Source organism: Phyllobates terribilis, unplaced genomic scaffold (genome assembly GCF_046119375.1).
Source record: "Phyllobates terribilis strain yellow unplaced genomic scaffold, ASM4611937v1 Scaffold_3__8_contigs__length_932513732, whole genome shotgun sequence".
NCBI classification, from domain to species: Eukaryota; Metazoa; Chordata; class Amphibia; order Anura; family Dendrobatidae; genus Phyllobates; species Phyllobates terribilis.
Window position 1 is genome coordinate 483,147,514 of NW_027362763.1, and position 16,091 is coordinate 483,163,604.

The 16,091-nt window shown below is 42.9% G+C and overlaps 1 protein-coding gene across 1 annotated transcript in view; it reads right to left on the reverse strand.

Annotated features, from left to right (window-relative positions):
- Positions 1-16,091, reverse strand: part of LOC141259638 (amine sulfotransferase-like) — a 266,645-nt gene that overhangs the window by 1,180 nt on the left and 249,374 nt on the right. The window contains exon 5 of the mRNA XM_073675901.1: positions 12,199-12,293. Coding sequence (XP_073532002.1) covers positions 12,199-12,293 — 95 coding nt within the window. The remainder of the gene's footprint in view (positions 1-12,198; positions 12,294-16,091) is intronic.

Here is a 16,091-nt window from a genome sequence, read left to right on the forward strand (position 1 = left end):
AAACAGACACAACCCCCCCGCAATATTGTAACAAATATTAGACCATCAAGTAATCTGTTTATATATGTATATGAACAATAACATTTCAATATCATTTTGCCAGTTCTACAGCAATAAGATGCAAGCATTATGTCACAATCGCGCTCCTGCGCAGGCATACTTCTCTCTGCCCTGTCTAGGGAGAGCAAATTACTGCAGTGTGCATGAGCAGGAAAAGGCCAAAGAGCACCGACGCATGTGCGCTGCAGTACTTTACTCTGCCTTCGACAGTGCAGAGAGAAATACACCTGCACAGAAGCGTGATGCTAGACATTGTGTGGATGATGTAGGATGCGTCATCCTCACGATGCAAGAAGGAGGACAGCGATCACAAGAAGAGGAGGCACCCGACCAAAACCAGCAACACCTATCGGACCGGGCCAAATATAATAGTAGATCTTTTTTTTGGCTTGCAGATCAGATTGTGGGCATATATACAGCATACTACAATGCATATAGGTACTGGACCTACCTCATATGGGAAAAACCTGGTGACAGGTTCCCTTTAAAGGTGTTGTCCACTATTAGGACAAACCCTTCTCATTCCCCATGTTTGGTCTCAATAAAATAAAAACAATTATTCATTTATTTTATTTTAATCACTTATATAGCACCATTAATTTCATAGCACTTTACAAACATTATGGGCACTGTCCCCATTGGGGCTCACAATCTAAATTCCCTATCAGGAATGTGGGAGGAAACTGGAGAACCCGGAGGAAACCCATACAAACACGGGGAGAACATACAAACTCCTTGCAGATGTGGTCCTTGGTGGGATTTGAACCCAGGACCCCAGCGCTGCAAGGCTGCAGTGCTAACCATTTACACTTATACTCATCTTTCGTCCCACGCCATTCCAGCGTTGTCGGCACTCGCATTCCAGGGCTCACATGTGGTTGATATGACATGTGAGCCTGGTGCCCAATCAACACTGGCATCACAGTCCCCACCTCGAGATTTATACGTAATCAAGAGACAGTCAGAGGTCAGAGAGCAGTAAAAGCTCCTACTCCCTCTACACTACTTATACATCCACTCTAGAAGTGATTAAGTACAGGGCTCACATTTCAAACTACACGCGAGCCCCGGGAACCTGAATGCTGACACCATTGGAATGATGCTGACACGAGAGGTGAGTATTAGTGTTGAGCCACCCCCGTAGTGTTCGGTTCGGTTCGTCGAACACCGGGATGTTCGAGGAACTGTTCGTCGAACTGTTCGTCGAACACCTTAGAACACTGTCGAACACCGTTAAAACCAATGGCAGGCAAACAAAAACACATAGGAACACATAGAAAACACCTTCAAAGGTGTCCAAAAGCTCACAAACTGCTCAGAAGACGCTTTCTTTAAAAAAGCCGGCCGGCAATTCAGCAGCGGCATACACCGGTACCCGACAATTTAGACATGAAGGAATAGAGCATCACACATAGATTAGATAGATAGAAACATGTCAGTCACATATATATGAAGTACTGTGACAGTGTTGCTTACTGTACTTGTCATTTACTGCAAAGGATTTATTTAAAAAAATAATAGTGTTTTCATGCACCGTCTCTTTAAAAAAGCCGGCTGGCAATTCAGCATCTGTACCCGACAATTTAGAATAGAAGGAATAGAGAATCACACATAGATTAGATAGATAGAAACATGTCAGCCACATATATACGAATGACAGTGACAGTGTTGCTTACTGTAATTGTCATTTAGTGTAAAGGATTTATCAAAAAAAAATAATAGTGTTTTCATGCACCGTCTCTTTAAAAAAGCCGGCCGGCAATTCAGCATCTGTACCCGACAATTTATAACAGACAGAATAGAGCTTAACACATAGATTAGATAGATAGAAACATGTCAGTCACATATATAATAAGTACAGTGATAGTGTTGGTTACTGTACTTGTCATTTAGTATTAAAATAAAGGATTTATTATTAAAAAAAATTGGCGTGGGGTTCCCCGTAATTTTAGTCTCTAGCGGAGGTTAAGCAGACAGCTGGGGCAGATGTTTGAAGCCTGGGAAGGGGGTAATACCCACGGAGCTTCCCAGGCTACTAATATCAGCCCCCAGCTGAATACCTAGCCTTTACTACAGTTATATGAAAAAGTTTGGGCACCCCTATTAATCTTAAGCTTAATGTTTTATAAAAATTGGTGTTTTTGCAACAGCTATTACAGTTTGATATATGTAATAACTGTTGGACACAGTAATGTTTCTGCCTTAAAATGAGGTTTATTGTACTAACAGAAAATGTGCAATCTGCATTCAAACAAAATTTGACAGGTGCATAAGTATGGGCACCTCACCAGAAAAGTGACATTAATATTTAGTAGATCCTCCTTTTGCAAAAATAACAGCCTCTAGTCGCTTCCTGTAGCTTTTAATGAGTTCCTGGATCCTGGATGAAGGTATTTTTGACCATTCCTCTTTACAAAACAATTCCAGTTCAGTTAAGTTTGATGGTCGCCGAGCATGGACTGCCCTCTTCAAATGATCCCACAGATGTTCAATGATATTCAGGTCTAGGGACTGGGATGGCCATTCCAGAACATTGGAATTGTTCCTCTGCATGAATGCAGTAGATTTGGAGCGGTGTTTTGGATCATTGTCTTGCTGAAAGATCCATCCCCTGCGTAACTTCAACTTTGTCACTGATTCTTGAACATTATTGTCAAGAATCTGCTGATACTGAGTGGAATCCATGCGTCCCTCAACTTTAACAAGATTCCCGGTGCCGGCATTGGCCACACAGCCCCAAAGCATGATGGAACCTCCACCAAATTTTACTGTGGGTAGCAAGTGTTTTTCTTGGAATGCTGTGTTTTTTTGCCGCCATGCATAACGCCTTTTTGTATGACCAAACAACTCAATCTTGGTTTCATCAGTCCACAGGACCTTCTTCCAAAAAGAAATTGGCTTCTCCAAATGTGCTTTTGCATACCTCAGCCGACTCTGTTTGTGGCGTGCTTGCAGAAACGGTTTCATTCGCATCACTCTCCCATACGGCTTCTCCTTGTGCAAAGTGCGTTGTATAGTTGACCGATGCACAGTGACATCATCTGCAGCAAGTTGATGCTGCAGCTCTCTGGAGGTGGTCTGAGGATTGTCCTTGACTGATCTCACCATTCTTCTTCTCTGCCTTTCTGATGTTTTTCTTGGCCTGCCACTTCTGGCCTTAACAAGAACTGTCCCTGTGTTATTCCATTTCCTTATTATGCTCCTCACAGTGGAAACTGACAGGTTAAATCTCTGAGACAGCTTTTTGTATCCTTCCCCTGAACTGGCGCTGTCAGTGACGTGCATGAGGTGAGCTCATTCATGTCCAATGATCTCAGCTCACCTCATGCACGTCACTGACAGCATGGGAAAATTCTCCTGCACTCAGCGCTACAGCGTGAGAATTCTCCCACGCTGTCAGTGACGTGCATGAGGTGAGCTCATTCATGTCCAATGAACTCAGCTGACCTCATGTACGTCACTGACAGCGTGGGAGAATTCTCACGCTGAAGTGCTGAGTGCAGGAGAATTCTCCCACGCTGTCAGTGACGTGCATGAGGTGCGCCGAGTTCATTGGACATGAACTCGTCTCATCTTTATGCCGTCACAGCCAGACACTGCAGAGGGCAAGCAAGCCTGCGCTTCTCAGTGTCTGCGGGATGACAGGCTGGATGGCAGCGTTCTGCTGCGGTCCAGCCTGTTATCTCGATGTAGCAGAGCTGAAGCTGTCGTGGGAACCATGGAAAGGTAAGGATGAGGTTGCTTTATTATTTCTCTTTTATTGCAGGAGATCGTTGGCTTCAGCTGGAATGGGCGTGATGGTAAGTATGGTTTAATTTAGAACAATAAAGGAATGTGTCTTTATTTCAATTAAAGGACTTTATTCTGGGTGTTTGTGTTTTCTTTTAACTTTGACTATGGGGTTAGTAATGGGGGTGTCTTATAGACGCCTCTCCATTACTAACCTGGGCTTGATATCAGTTGGCATTATAAGCTGACATCAACCCCAACCCTATTACCCCACTGCCACCGCTACAGGGCAGTGGGAAGAGCGAGGCTAAGTGCCAGAATTGGCGCATCCTAAGGATACGCCATTTCTGGGGCGGCAGACGGCTGGTGTTTCTAGCCTGGGAGGGGGCCAATATTCATGGAACCCTTCCTGGGCTATTAATATCAGCCCCCAGCTGTCTGCCTAGCCTTTGCTAGCTATTAAAATAGGGGGGACCCCACGTCATTATTTTGGGGGGTCCCCCATTTTAATAGCTAGTAAAGGCTAGGTATTCCGCTGGGGGCTGATATTAGTAGTCTGGGAAGCTCCGTGGGTATTACCCCCTTCCCAGGCTTCAAACATCTGCCCCAGCCGTCTGGTTAACCTCCGCTAGAGCCTAAAATTATGGGGATCCCCACGCCAATTTTTTTTTAAATAAATCCTTTATTTTAACACTAAATGACAAGTACAGTAATCAACACTGTCACTGTACTTCATATATATGTGACTGACATGTTTCTATCTATCTAATCTATGTGTGAAGCTCTATTCTGTCTGTTATAAATTGTCAGGTACCGCTGCTGAATTGCCGGCCGACTTTTTTAAAGAGACGGTGCATGAAAACACTATTATTTTTTTTGATAAATCCTTTACACTAAATGACAAGTACAGTAAGCAACACTGTCACTGTGCTTCTTATATGTGTGACTGACATGTTTCTATCTATCTAATCTATGTGTGAAGCTCTATTCTTTCGGTTCTAAATTGTCGGGTACCGGTGTATGCTGCTGATGAATTGCCGGCTTTTCATGTTTCACTGTTGGCACTGTTCCCATCGATTTGGGCAATCACTGTAATGCCACAACCACCATGGCTGTGGCATTACAGTGAGTGGCAGACAATCCCTGCATGATTGGTGCTCTAAATAGCGCCAGACATGCAGGACACGCTTTTGGTGCACGAACAGTTATCGAACATAACCTCGAACAGCCGAATTTTTTGCAAATCGTTCGGGTTCGTCGAACAACTCGAACACCGCCCAAAACAGCTCGAATTTGAGATTGGCGAACAGTTCTAGTCGAACACCGCTCATCTCTAGTGAGTATAGGTGTTTTTATTTTATTGGGAACATGGGAAATGAGAAGCAGGGGAATGTTGTACCCTACAAGGACAAGGCCTTTGAGCTTGTTACCTGTTTTACAGCTTGTGAGCATGGATGAAAACAGTTGAACAATGGATGAGTTGCTCCTCAGCATCAAGCAGGAAATTTCATACTACATATGTTCCTATCAAGCGCAATTGGAAATTGTCATAAGCAACAATGCCTGGAACAGTTTAACTACTACATTTTGGCAAATAAACTCCTTTTGCGGTGCACATCTTAAATTTAATTAGGAAATGTTTTTTAAAGGAAAAATACCCTCTTGAAGAAGGTGGTGGCCATGGCCTGGAATGTTTCTGAGCATTTCAAATCTTCATATATGGCAAAGTTTGCAAAAATAGAATAATTTGCCTGACCGTCTCCTGATTAGCAATGTTACAATGTGATGGTATTCAACTTTACATGAGTTGAAACATCTATACATCATGGTGATGGTGAAAGTTTACATGTGACCATATTTGGTGTGAGAATTTTTTTTTAAATTGCCAACAAACTGATTTTCTGCGAATATTGCAGACTTTGAGCTGTCAGTTCTATTAGGCTCATTTCACATGTCCAGTAATCATCACTGAAAAGCAGCAATCAGTTATCAGGAAAAAAAGTTGTACCGACACAGCTCTTTTACATGTGTCCTAGAAAATATTAAAAATCTATGCAGTCACTCACCCCCCTTCCCTCCTTTTTTTATCACACAGATTTCAAGTAAAACAAGAGATGCCAAAAAGTAGGAAATTAAAATGCAGGATGTCTTATTGAAGCCAAGTGCCAATGAGGATGTCCTCTGGTACACAGACAAAGAGATTTAAAATAGACAGGAGAAATTTTTTCCAAGAGTTGGACAACAAAAGGGTACATGTGTTTATGCATAAACAGGGCAGTGGAAGCCCTTTTGTTCACAGGAGATGCAGGTTGGATTTAAGGAACACTTTGGCTTTCTGCAGAGGAAAGGATACAATAAGACAGCTCAGACTTAACATCTCTGAAAGGAAATGCTTAATATCAAAATTTATATGAATCCGATATTGATGAAACACACATTTTCAGCACTAGGGCTAGCAGGGGAAGAAAACGCATCTGTGGCACCCCAGGGGTCTGGTTTCCACAGTAATGTAATGTTATGTCTGAGAGCAGGTGGGAGGTCCTTTGGTCAGGGATCCTGTGCATGCCACACCTCCTGCCCAGTCTTGGGAGGGGAAGAACTTCCCCTATATAAACCCGGGGCTGAAGCAGGGTTAGGAGTCAAGGAGAGTAGAGACAAGAAACAGTCATAGGAAGAAACAGCAGAAGCTCAGTGGGAGCAATACTACTACGAGTCAGGGGCTGGCAGCTGCAGAGCTCGCCCTGACTGAGAAGCTTTCTTACCGGACCCGGCGTCCGAGGCTGTGGGGACTAACTCTTACCCAGCAGCAGAAGCCGACCGGCAGGGGATTTCAGGTCCTCAGGCCCAGAAACCCGAAGGCACGGTCACATGCGTGGGACCAGCACCGCCATCGTGGAGCGGAAGCCATTAGAAGGCCCCGAGTCACCGGCCATACGGGTGAGCACCACACGGTACACTCAGGGACGTGGGCTACTTATATCCGCTTCTAGCAAGGTAGCCAGAAGAGTACAGTCAGTTTGGGAGGCCTACAACTCCGCCTGGCCAGGGGAGATCCCATCTGCTCAAGGCTGACCAGGCCCCGTTCGCTAGCAAGTACTCCGGGAGGGTCTATCGTTGTTACCAGTAAAGACCCTGAATTACACCGCACCGTCTCTGAGTGGTTCCTGCTACCCCCATCTTCCACGTCGGCTGCCCTGAGGCCATACCCCTCCCGTTGGGGGTTATACTATCACGCTGCACAATTCTACACCGGCCTCAGCGGTCTGCCCTGCAGCGGCAGCTCCATAGCTGCAAATCAACGGGTGGCGTAGTCGACACTCAAATAACATCTATCAAGACTGTCACACACTGAGTTTGACTCCCTGGGCACGGACCGGGTCCCCGCCACTCGGAGACTACAACCCTCACCTGATCCGGTTCCGGGTAAGCCCCCGTGCGCGAGACGCTGCGCGACACAGCAGGCCCAGGGGTGCGTCACATCATTTTTCATAACTGTAACCCCTGCCTATGAGCCACAAATCCACAGTAACCAGATAACTGACAACAGTTATGCATGTTTACTATCTATGGAAAGGTAAAAGCCCACAGAAAATATGGTGGAAATCTCAAAATTCTGTGACCATCAGGAGTCGAGTTATTGCATAAGTGGGATTTTTATAAAAGCCTGAAAGAGGACAGCCCACAATCCAGCCTACATGAGGTAATCACAGGGGGTGGTGTGTGGGTGGAACTCAGGGGGTGATAAAAGATCAATCCAAATTATGATTTGTGTTCCTGTAGAGAGAGGCACATTGTGCATGCATGTGTCCCGTTTGCTGAACGGCCCCAAACAAAGCGCTCTCCTTTGACTAAGTTCATAGTAAGTTCTCTTCTTTATCTCTTTTATTTTTGGTAACTGTATATACTGTATTGCTTTGTCCTCTTTGTAAAATCTTTTGTATATTTTTCATAAACACTGCCTCCCTTATGATGAAATGTAAAATGTAATAATTCTGATCCTTTTGTTCTGTAACAGTGTCTCAAAGCCATACGCTACATATCATGCATCTAGTCAGTCTGTAAAACGACTGGTGGTGGCAGCGAGTAGTTTGGGGTTATCGTGGAGTTAGGGGTGATCGTACGGGGCTATATACACATATTCCATGTGTTGGTATCCGAAGATGTATATACCATAAGCTCACTGTTAGTTTTCCAATAACTGGCCTGTTAGTGCAAACAGCCTACGGCCTCCTCTATTGATCGTTGGCCAATCGTGCAATTGTCCAAACGATAGGGGGCAGCAGAGAGCTGTTCTCTCAAGAAATCACAGCAGGTAGTCCTGCGAGACCTTCTTGACCTGTAATATTTGTGATAAATCTCTGACACATAGCTAAAAAAAATGGATTTTAACAGTATGCGTTTTTTTCCTTTCTAAAATTTGAAGTCTGTGGAAAACAGACCCATTAAATAGACTTCCGTGCTTCTTCCATTTGAAACAGATCTGAAGAAGCACATGGAGCAAGTCAAATCCACATTTTGTGGATGTGACTGGCCCGCTTTGCTAACCCCATTGTCTAATGTATATGGGGGCCTTTTGTTAGCAGGACTCTGTATCACAGTGTTTATAGACATAAAGGGTTTGTCTGGTCTTAGGTTGCAAGTCTGCAGTCACTCTATGTGATTGCAAACTTGTGAATCCTCACATTGTTCACACTGTACACTGTGAGGATTTCTCAGTGTTAGTGGCAAGGGCACAGGGCACGTGACCACAAATATCTGATTAGCATACATGCTGTTACATGCCGACTAGACATGCGCGGCCTCGCTCAATCCAACTACTACCATGCCGCTGTGATCATCAGCTTCGGTCGGAGATTTCCTGTAGGGAACTAGTCTTGCTGCGGTGACTGCAGCCATATGCAACAAGGAAAGAAGGGGGGAGGAACGTCTTCCAGCATCACCATTGTGATTGGTTTTCATGTGTATACAACATTGTGCTTTATTGTTGTTTTATATCCTATGACTAAGGGCACATCTCAGTGCCAGAAACGCGAAAGGAACTTTGATTTTAACTCGGTTTTAATGATACACTAATAAACAATTTACTTTTACCTGGTTGGTGATGCTGGAACATGTCCCCCCCCTCCTCAACTTTCATCTAGTCAAGTTGCTGGTGATGCAATTGCTACCGTATCATTTAGTCCTATTATTCAACCACTACTATATATGCTGGTAATTCTGCTTCCTTTTGGGAAATTATGGCTTATGCTCAGACTTGCATCATTGTTTTTTGATGAGTTGCTCCTCTGCATCAAGCAGCAAATCTCACAAAGGATGGCTATCTACCAACTGCAAATGGGTATTGTCGTAAAAGCCTAGAACTTTGTGACTGCTCTACATTTGGGAAAAGTAACTCATGGCTTCATTTCTAAATTTAATCATGAAAAGTTTCTTCAAGTAAAATAAGATGTTAAAGAAAAAGATAACTTCCTCATCCGCCCACCGTTGCCCCCTCCGACCTCCCTCATCTCTCCAGAAGACTTTGCCGCTCATTTCAAAAAACAAGATCGACCAAATCAGGCATGTCTTTACTAATCAACCCCTATAACCTCTTCATATAACCGACCAATGCCCTTCCCCCAATACCTTCCTCCCTGCCATCACTGAAGGAAAGTTCACACATCTTCTCTCCAAATCACACCTCACCACTTGTGTACTTTACCCTATCCCATCCCACCTCCACCCCAACCACCCCATGATGCTAATACCAATCCTAACCTATCACTAACTTCTGGTATCTTTCCTTCTGCTCTCAATAATACCAAAATCGCACTCCTGACGAAACCACACCTCACCCCGACCTTTACGTCCAGCTATCATCTCATATTGAAGCTCCTGTTTGCCTCCAAACCCCTCAAACAGCATGTCCACACTGACTTTCCTCCTACCTCTTATCTAACTCACTCATTGACTACCTACAATCTGGCTTCCGTCCCCACTACTCCACTGAAATTGCCCTAACCAAAATTACTAAAGACTTACCGCCAAAGATAATAGACAATTTTCTATACTCCACCTTCTACACCTGTCCACTGCCTTTGACACAATTGACCACTCCCTCCTACTACAGATCATTTCTTCCCTTGGGTCAAAGACCTTGACCTCTCATGGATCTCTTCATACTACTTCCTCACACCATGCCCTTTCTCTGTTATTGTCCCTCAAGCCTCTGTGTTGGAACCCCTACTATTCTTCATTTATACCTTTGGCTTGGGACAACTCATAAAGTTGCATGACTTCCATTACCACCTATACGTTAATGAAAGGAATATCTCCCTCTCACGTCCATACATCACCTGTCTGTTGTCCAGAATCCCAGAGGGTCTATCAGTCATATCCTCCTCCTTCTTCTTTTGCTTCCTAAAACTCAATGTGGACAAAACCAAACTCATCATCTTTCCTCCATGCAACTTAATTCACCTACCTGATCTATTTATCACAATAAATGACATCACACTTTCCTCTGTACCAGAAGTCCGCTTCCTCTGAATAACCCTTGACCCTGCCTTGTCCTTCAAACCACACATACAAATTCTTATCACCTCTTGATGCCGCCATCTCAAAAATATTTACAGAATCCATCCTTTTCTCAACCTTAAATCTAGTAAAATACTTGTGCATGTCCTCATCATCTCTTAGCCTCGCTACTTAGCCTCTCTACTGATGGTCTCACACCTTTCCAGTCCATCCTTACCTCTACTGCCTAAATAATCTACCCCTGTTACTAGAATCCTACTGCTACTAAATAATCCATCAATCCTTGCTACTCCTCTGCTTCTTCTCTCTGAAAAGGTGTGTATATACTGACAGATCATGTGACACTAAGATTGCACACAGGTGGACTTCCTTTCATTAAGCATGTGACTTATGAAGGTAATTGCTTGCACCAGAAATTTTTAGGGGCTTCAAAGCAAAAGGGATAAATACATATGCGCATACCAATTTTTACTTATTTTATTCAATACATTTAATTTTTGTCTATATTTTTCTCACTTCACTTCACCAACTTAGACTATTTAGTGCTGATGCATCACGCACAAATCGGATTGCAGAAATATTTAAATACATATTGTAATGTAACAAAATAGGTGTAAAGCCAAGGGGGTGAATACTTTCACAAGGCACTGTACTGTTGGAGCATCTGTATGAGCAACATAAAGTGTGGTCTGAATATATCATGCAGTTTGCTTGCTTCCAAGATACTTTGAAATCCACCACTAGCAGCTGATGAGGGTTATGTATCGCCTACTGAGACTCTTCAAAGAGGCTACTAAACTTGTCAGTAGGGACAGCTGTGGCATCAACAATGTCATCCATTTCATATTTATATTGGAAAAATTACTTAAAGGAATAAACAGTCATCAGTGATTCAAAACTGACTAACTGAATCCTTCTAAGCTGTATGTAGAAACAGGAAGTCTATGTTCCCTGTATGAGTCATGATTCTCTGCAAAACTCCCTGGCAGGACTTGGTCAGGCAGCAGCTGAGACAGGAGGTGAAGAGGGGAATGATTTAAACAGGGAAAAGAGACTTCCTGTTTCTACACAGATCAGAGAAAATAGAAGAATTTACTGGATAGAAGGTCAAAATGAGCAATTGTAAGTACACAGCGCTATATAATGTGATGATTGCAATATATAAAGAGGATAAAAACTTTGTTGGGAGAGCTTCTTTATAGAACTGATAGGGGTTCAATACAGTCCTAGGAGACCTCAGCAGTGTTACATGTTTTTTCGGGGCAATTGAAGGCATTGTAATACTTGTGATTTGCTGCAAATCACTTTTGTGAAAAATTGATTTTAGATAAAAATTTGACAAAGCTGGAGAATTCAAATTTGATTGGGTCATCTCTATTATTTAGAAATGCTATTTCTATTAACATTTCTTTTAGCTATTTATGTTTTCTATTCCTGGAAAACCCCTTTAACTTAAAAAAATATGAAAATCTGTTGTAATGCAGAATATATGTATTTTAGCTTAAGGCCAAGGCCCCACTATCAGTATTTGGTCAGTATTCGTTCAGTATTTTTTCTCAGGAGTGGGAGCCAAAACCAAGAGTGGGTGATAAATGCAGAATTGGTGACTTGTTTCTATTATACCTTTTCTCTGATTGTTCCTCACGTGTTTTTGGCTCCCACTCCTGAGAAAAAATACTAACCGAATACTGACCAAATACTGATAGTGGGGCGGTGGCCTTAGTTAAAAAATGCACGGACATTTTAACATACTTATTGGAAAAAAGTAAGTAACTGGGCATCACAATTGTCAGGGTTTAGGTCTTTGGCAATAAAACCTGTATATAGGTAAAAATTCTACTGCATGCCCCAGGAATGGACGTATATTTCTATAATGCACATGATCTTAATTACCTTTATCATTTCCTCATATGTCAAGAAAAGTATGTCAAAATCCTCTTTGTGCTGGTACCAGCCCCTTAGATGATCAAACCACGAGCTACTTAAGACTGTAAAATAAGATAATGTATTTAAAAATTATATAATGATAAAGTTTAACAGTTTACAATTTTGATGATCACTCTTGCTTTAAATTTGAGGGATAATATACAGATTAGACCCTACCACTTTGTCAGGAAGCCCTTTGGCGGAAACAATGACCATCTGCAGTTTGTTGTCAAAAAAAGACTTATTAGTCCCTTAGTGATAATCTCCTGCTGATAAGACAGTGATTTTATAAAAAATACAGCAAATAGCCCAGTAAGTGACACATCACTGGAATCAGGGTCTCTGTCTCTACATAATTCTGCTCCCAGATTTGGTGGTAAAAACCTATATATTTTACTACCTAAACTGATATATATATATATATATATATATATAAAACAGAGTCACTGGTATGGTATATGAGGGGAGGGATGTGTCGCACAGGTTGCTAGCCTGTGTGAACTGAAACCAGTGGACTTTCTGCCAGCTTTACTTTCTGGTGGGTTAACTCACTTAAAGGGCGTAGTTTTAGAGGAATGACATAGTGATGGGAGGGACGTCATTCCCCATACCTCCACCCCAGGGTGTGGCTGAGCATCGTTTAAATGTTCAGTCCTGTTTTTTTTTCTATGAGTTGTGTTTGGAGAGGCAAGGTCTCCAGACTAGACAGCCATATCTCAGGAGGGAGCTGAAGGTTGGACATAACTTGTGTGTGACCACCCGCACACACATATATGGACTGTGCTATAGTTTATCTTTTGTTTTGTTGTTTAGCCAAGTAAGGCTGTATTTATTTTGCTGAAGTGCAGAGCTTTATGCAGCTAATAAAGCCTGCAATGAAAACCCGGGTTCCTGAGTCTACTTCCGGAAGTGGCTGAGCGAGTCTTCTTACCACAATATATATATATGTTTTTTTGTGTGTGTATAAATCAGTATCTAACTTTAGCTAGTAAAATATATAACTATATACAGTATATACAGTTAGATCCAGAAATATTTGAACAATGACACAAGTTTTGGCATTTTATCTGTTTACCAAAACATTTTTAAGATAAATTATATAAACAATATGGGCTTAAAGTGCTTACTTTCAGTGGTTTTAATTTGAGAATATTCACATCCTAATTGGAGTAAGGGTTTAGGGACTACATCTGCTTAATATGTAGCTGCCTCTTTTTCAAAGGTAATTAGACAATTGTCTTAAAAGCTCTTTCATGGGCTGCATTAGCTATTTTCTCATTATTCCATCATCAGTTAAGCAGGTAAAATGTCTAGAGCAGATTCCAGGTGTGGCATTTGCATTTGAAAGCTGCTGTTGTGATCCCACAACATGTGCTCAAAGGAACTCTCAATAGGAGAGACATAGACCATCATTAAGCTGAAAATAGAAGAAATCCATCAGAAAGATAGCAGAAATATTAGGAGTGGCCAAATTAACACTTTGGTACATTTTGCAAAAAAGGAGCACACTGGTGAGCTTGGGAACTCAAAAAGGCCTGGACGTCCATGGAATACAGCAGTGGTGGAGGATCACAGAATCGTTTGCATGGTAAAGAAAAACCCCTTTACAACATCCATGAAAGTGAAGAACACTCAATAGATAGTAAGTGTTTCCATATCTAAATCTACCATTAAAAGAAGTCTTTATGAGGGCAAATGCTGAGGGGCCAAAAAAAAAACATGCACATGTTTCCAGCTCTGGAAAAGCATTCACTGGACAGATGAATCTAACATCAACCTGTACCTGAATGATGGGAAGAAAGAAGTATGGAGAAGGCTTAGAATGGCTCAAAGCACAACACATCCTCTGTAAAACATGGTGGAGACAGTGGCATGGCATGGGCATGCATGGTATCCAATGGCACTGGTCACTAGTATTTAGTGATGATGTGCCTGAAGACAAAAGCAGCTGGATGAATTCTGAAGTGTACAGCGCTATACTGTTTGCTCAGATTCAACCAAATGCAGCAAGACTGATTCATCAGCACTTCACAGTACAGATGGACCATGACCCAAAACATACAGCGAAAGCAATTGAAGAGTTTTTTAAGGCAAAGTGGAATATTCTGCGATGGCCAGGTCAATCACCAGATCTCAACCCCATTAAGCATATATTTCACATCCTTAAGACAAAACGTAAAGATGTTGTCCACTACTTTTACATTGATGACCTATCCATGGGATAGGTCATCAATGTCTGATCGGCCGGGGTCCGACACCTGGCACCCCCGCCGATCAGCTTTATCTGTGTCAACGGCAGAGACCGCCGACCTGAAATACTCGTTTGCGTAGCTGGCCGTCTTCTGATAGTGGCCAAGCTTCTCCGTCTTCTGATAGTGGCCACCTCCTATTGATTTGAAAAGGACCTGGATGTGCAGTGCCAAGCGTCGCCCACTACCAGAAGACGGAGCAGCTTGGCAAGTGAGTTCTTCCAGCCAGCGACCAGCGGCCGAATAAGTCAGCTGCAGTAAAGGCTTGGCAAAGCATCAAAAAGAAGGAAACCCAGCGTTTAGTTGTGTTCATGGCTTCCAGACTTCAGGCAGTCATTGTCTGCAAAAGATTCTCTGCAAAATATTAAAAATGTACTTTTAATTTATGGTAAAGTTAGTTTGTCGAATTACTTTTGAGCCTCTGAAATGAAGAGGCTTTGCAGAAAAATTATTGCAATTTTGCAATTCCTAAACATTTCACAGGATATTTTTGTTCAACCCCTTTATTTAAATCTGAACATCTACACTTCAATTACATCTCAGTTGTTTCATTTTAAATAAAAAATAGTGGCAAGCAGAGCCCAAATCATGAAGATTCAGTCACTGTTCAAATATTTCTGGACCTATCTGTGTGTGTGTGTATGGGTCTGTGTGTATATATTGACTTGTGGCGGAAAGCGGGGGTGCCAAGTATCTAAACCAAGAGCCGGTCACTCCATGATGCATCACCGTCGCAGTCAGAGGCAGTTGACTTTCCCCTGTGTGTCCTTGCAGGGGACAAAGATGAGGTGGTGACCCCGGAAGAGAGGTCCCAGATTTGGGGGTGTCTGGGGGGGAACTTTGGGACTGCAGAGATGCAGGATCTCACCTTGAAATTTGCATTTGACAATGTGTCTGTGATCAATGGGGTTGCTCAGGAGTCAGGGGCTGACACCAGGTTCCCATATTTTGCACTCAATGGGGAGCTTCTTTATAGGATCACTAACCCAAAAGGGGAGATAATAGAGCAGTTGGTAGTGCCGGGACCCTTTAGGCGTAGAGTGTTAGGCCTAACCTATTCTTACATTTTGGGTGGGCATCTAGGGGTAGATAAGACTCGGAAGCGGGTCCTACAAAGGTTCTACTGGCCTGGATGTCACCAGCAGATTGTGAACTACTGCCGGTCATGTCCCACCTGTCAGCTAACGGCCCCCGTGTCCTATTTTCGGAGCCCCCTAGTGCCGTTACCTCCCATAGAGGTCCCATTTGACTGGATCGCCATGGACCTTGTCGGGCCCCTGGTGAAGCCTGCCCGAGGACCCCAATACATTCTGGTTATAATGGACTATGCTACGTGATATCTGGAGGCAGTACTATTAAAAAATTCCTCCTCCAGAAGTATCGCCAGAGAGCTGGATCATATTTTCTCCCAGATGGGTCTGCCCAAGGAGATCCTGACAGACCATGTTGAAGGTGTTGAGAGAATTGTGTAAGGCCCTCCAAATTATGCAACTCCGAACGTTGGTATACCACCCGCAGACGGACAGACTGGTAGAACGGTTCAACAAGACCTTAAAGTCGATGTTAAGGAAAGTTGTGGAGAAGGATGGGCGAGACTGGGATTGCCTGCTG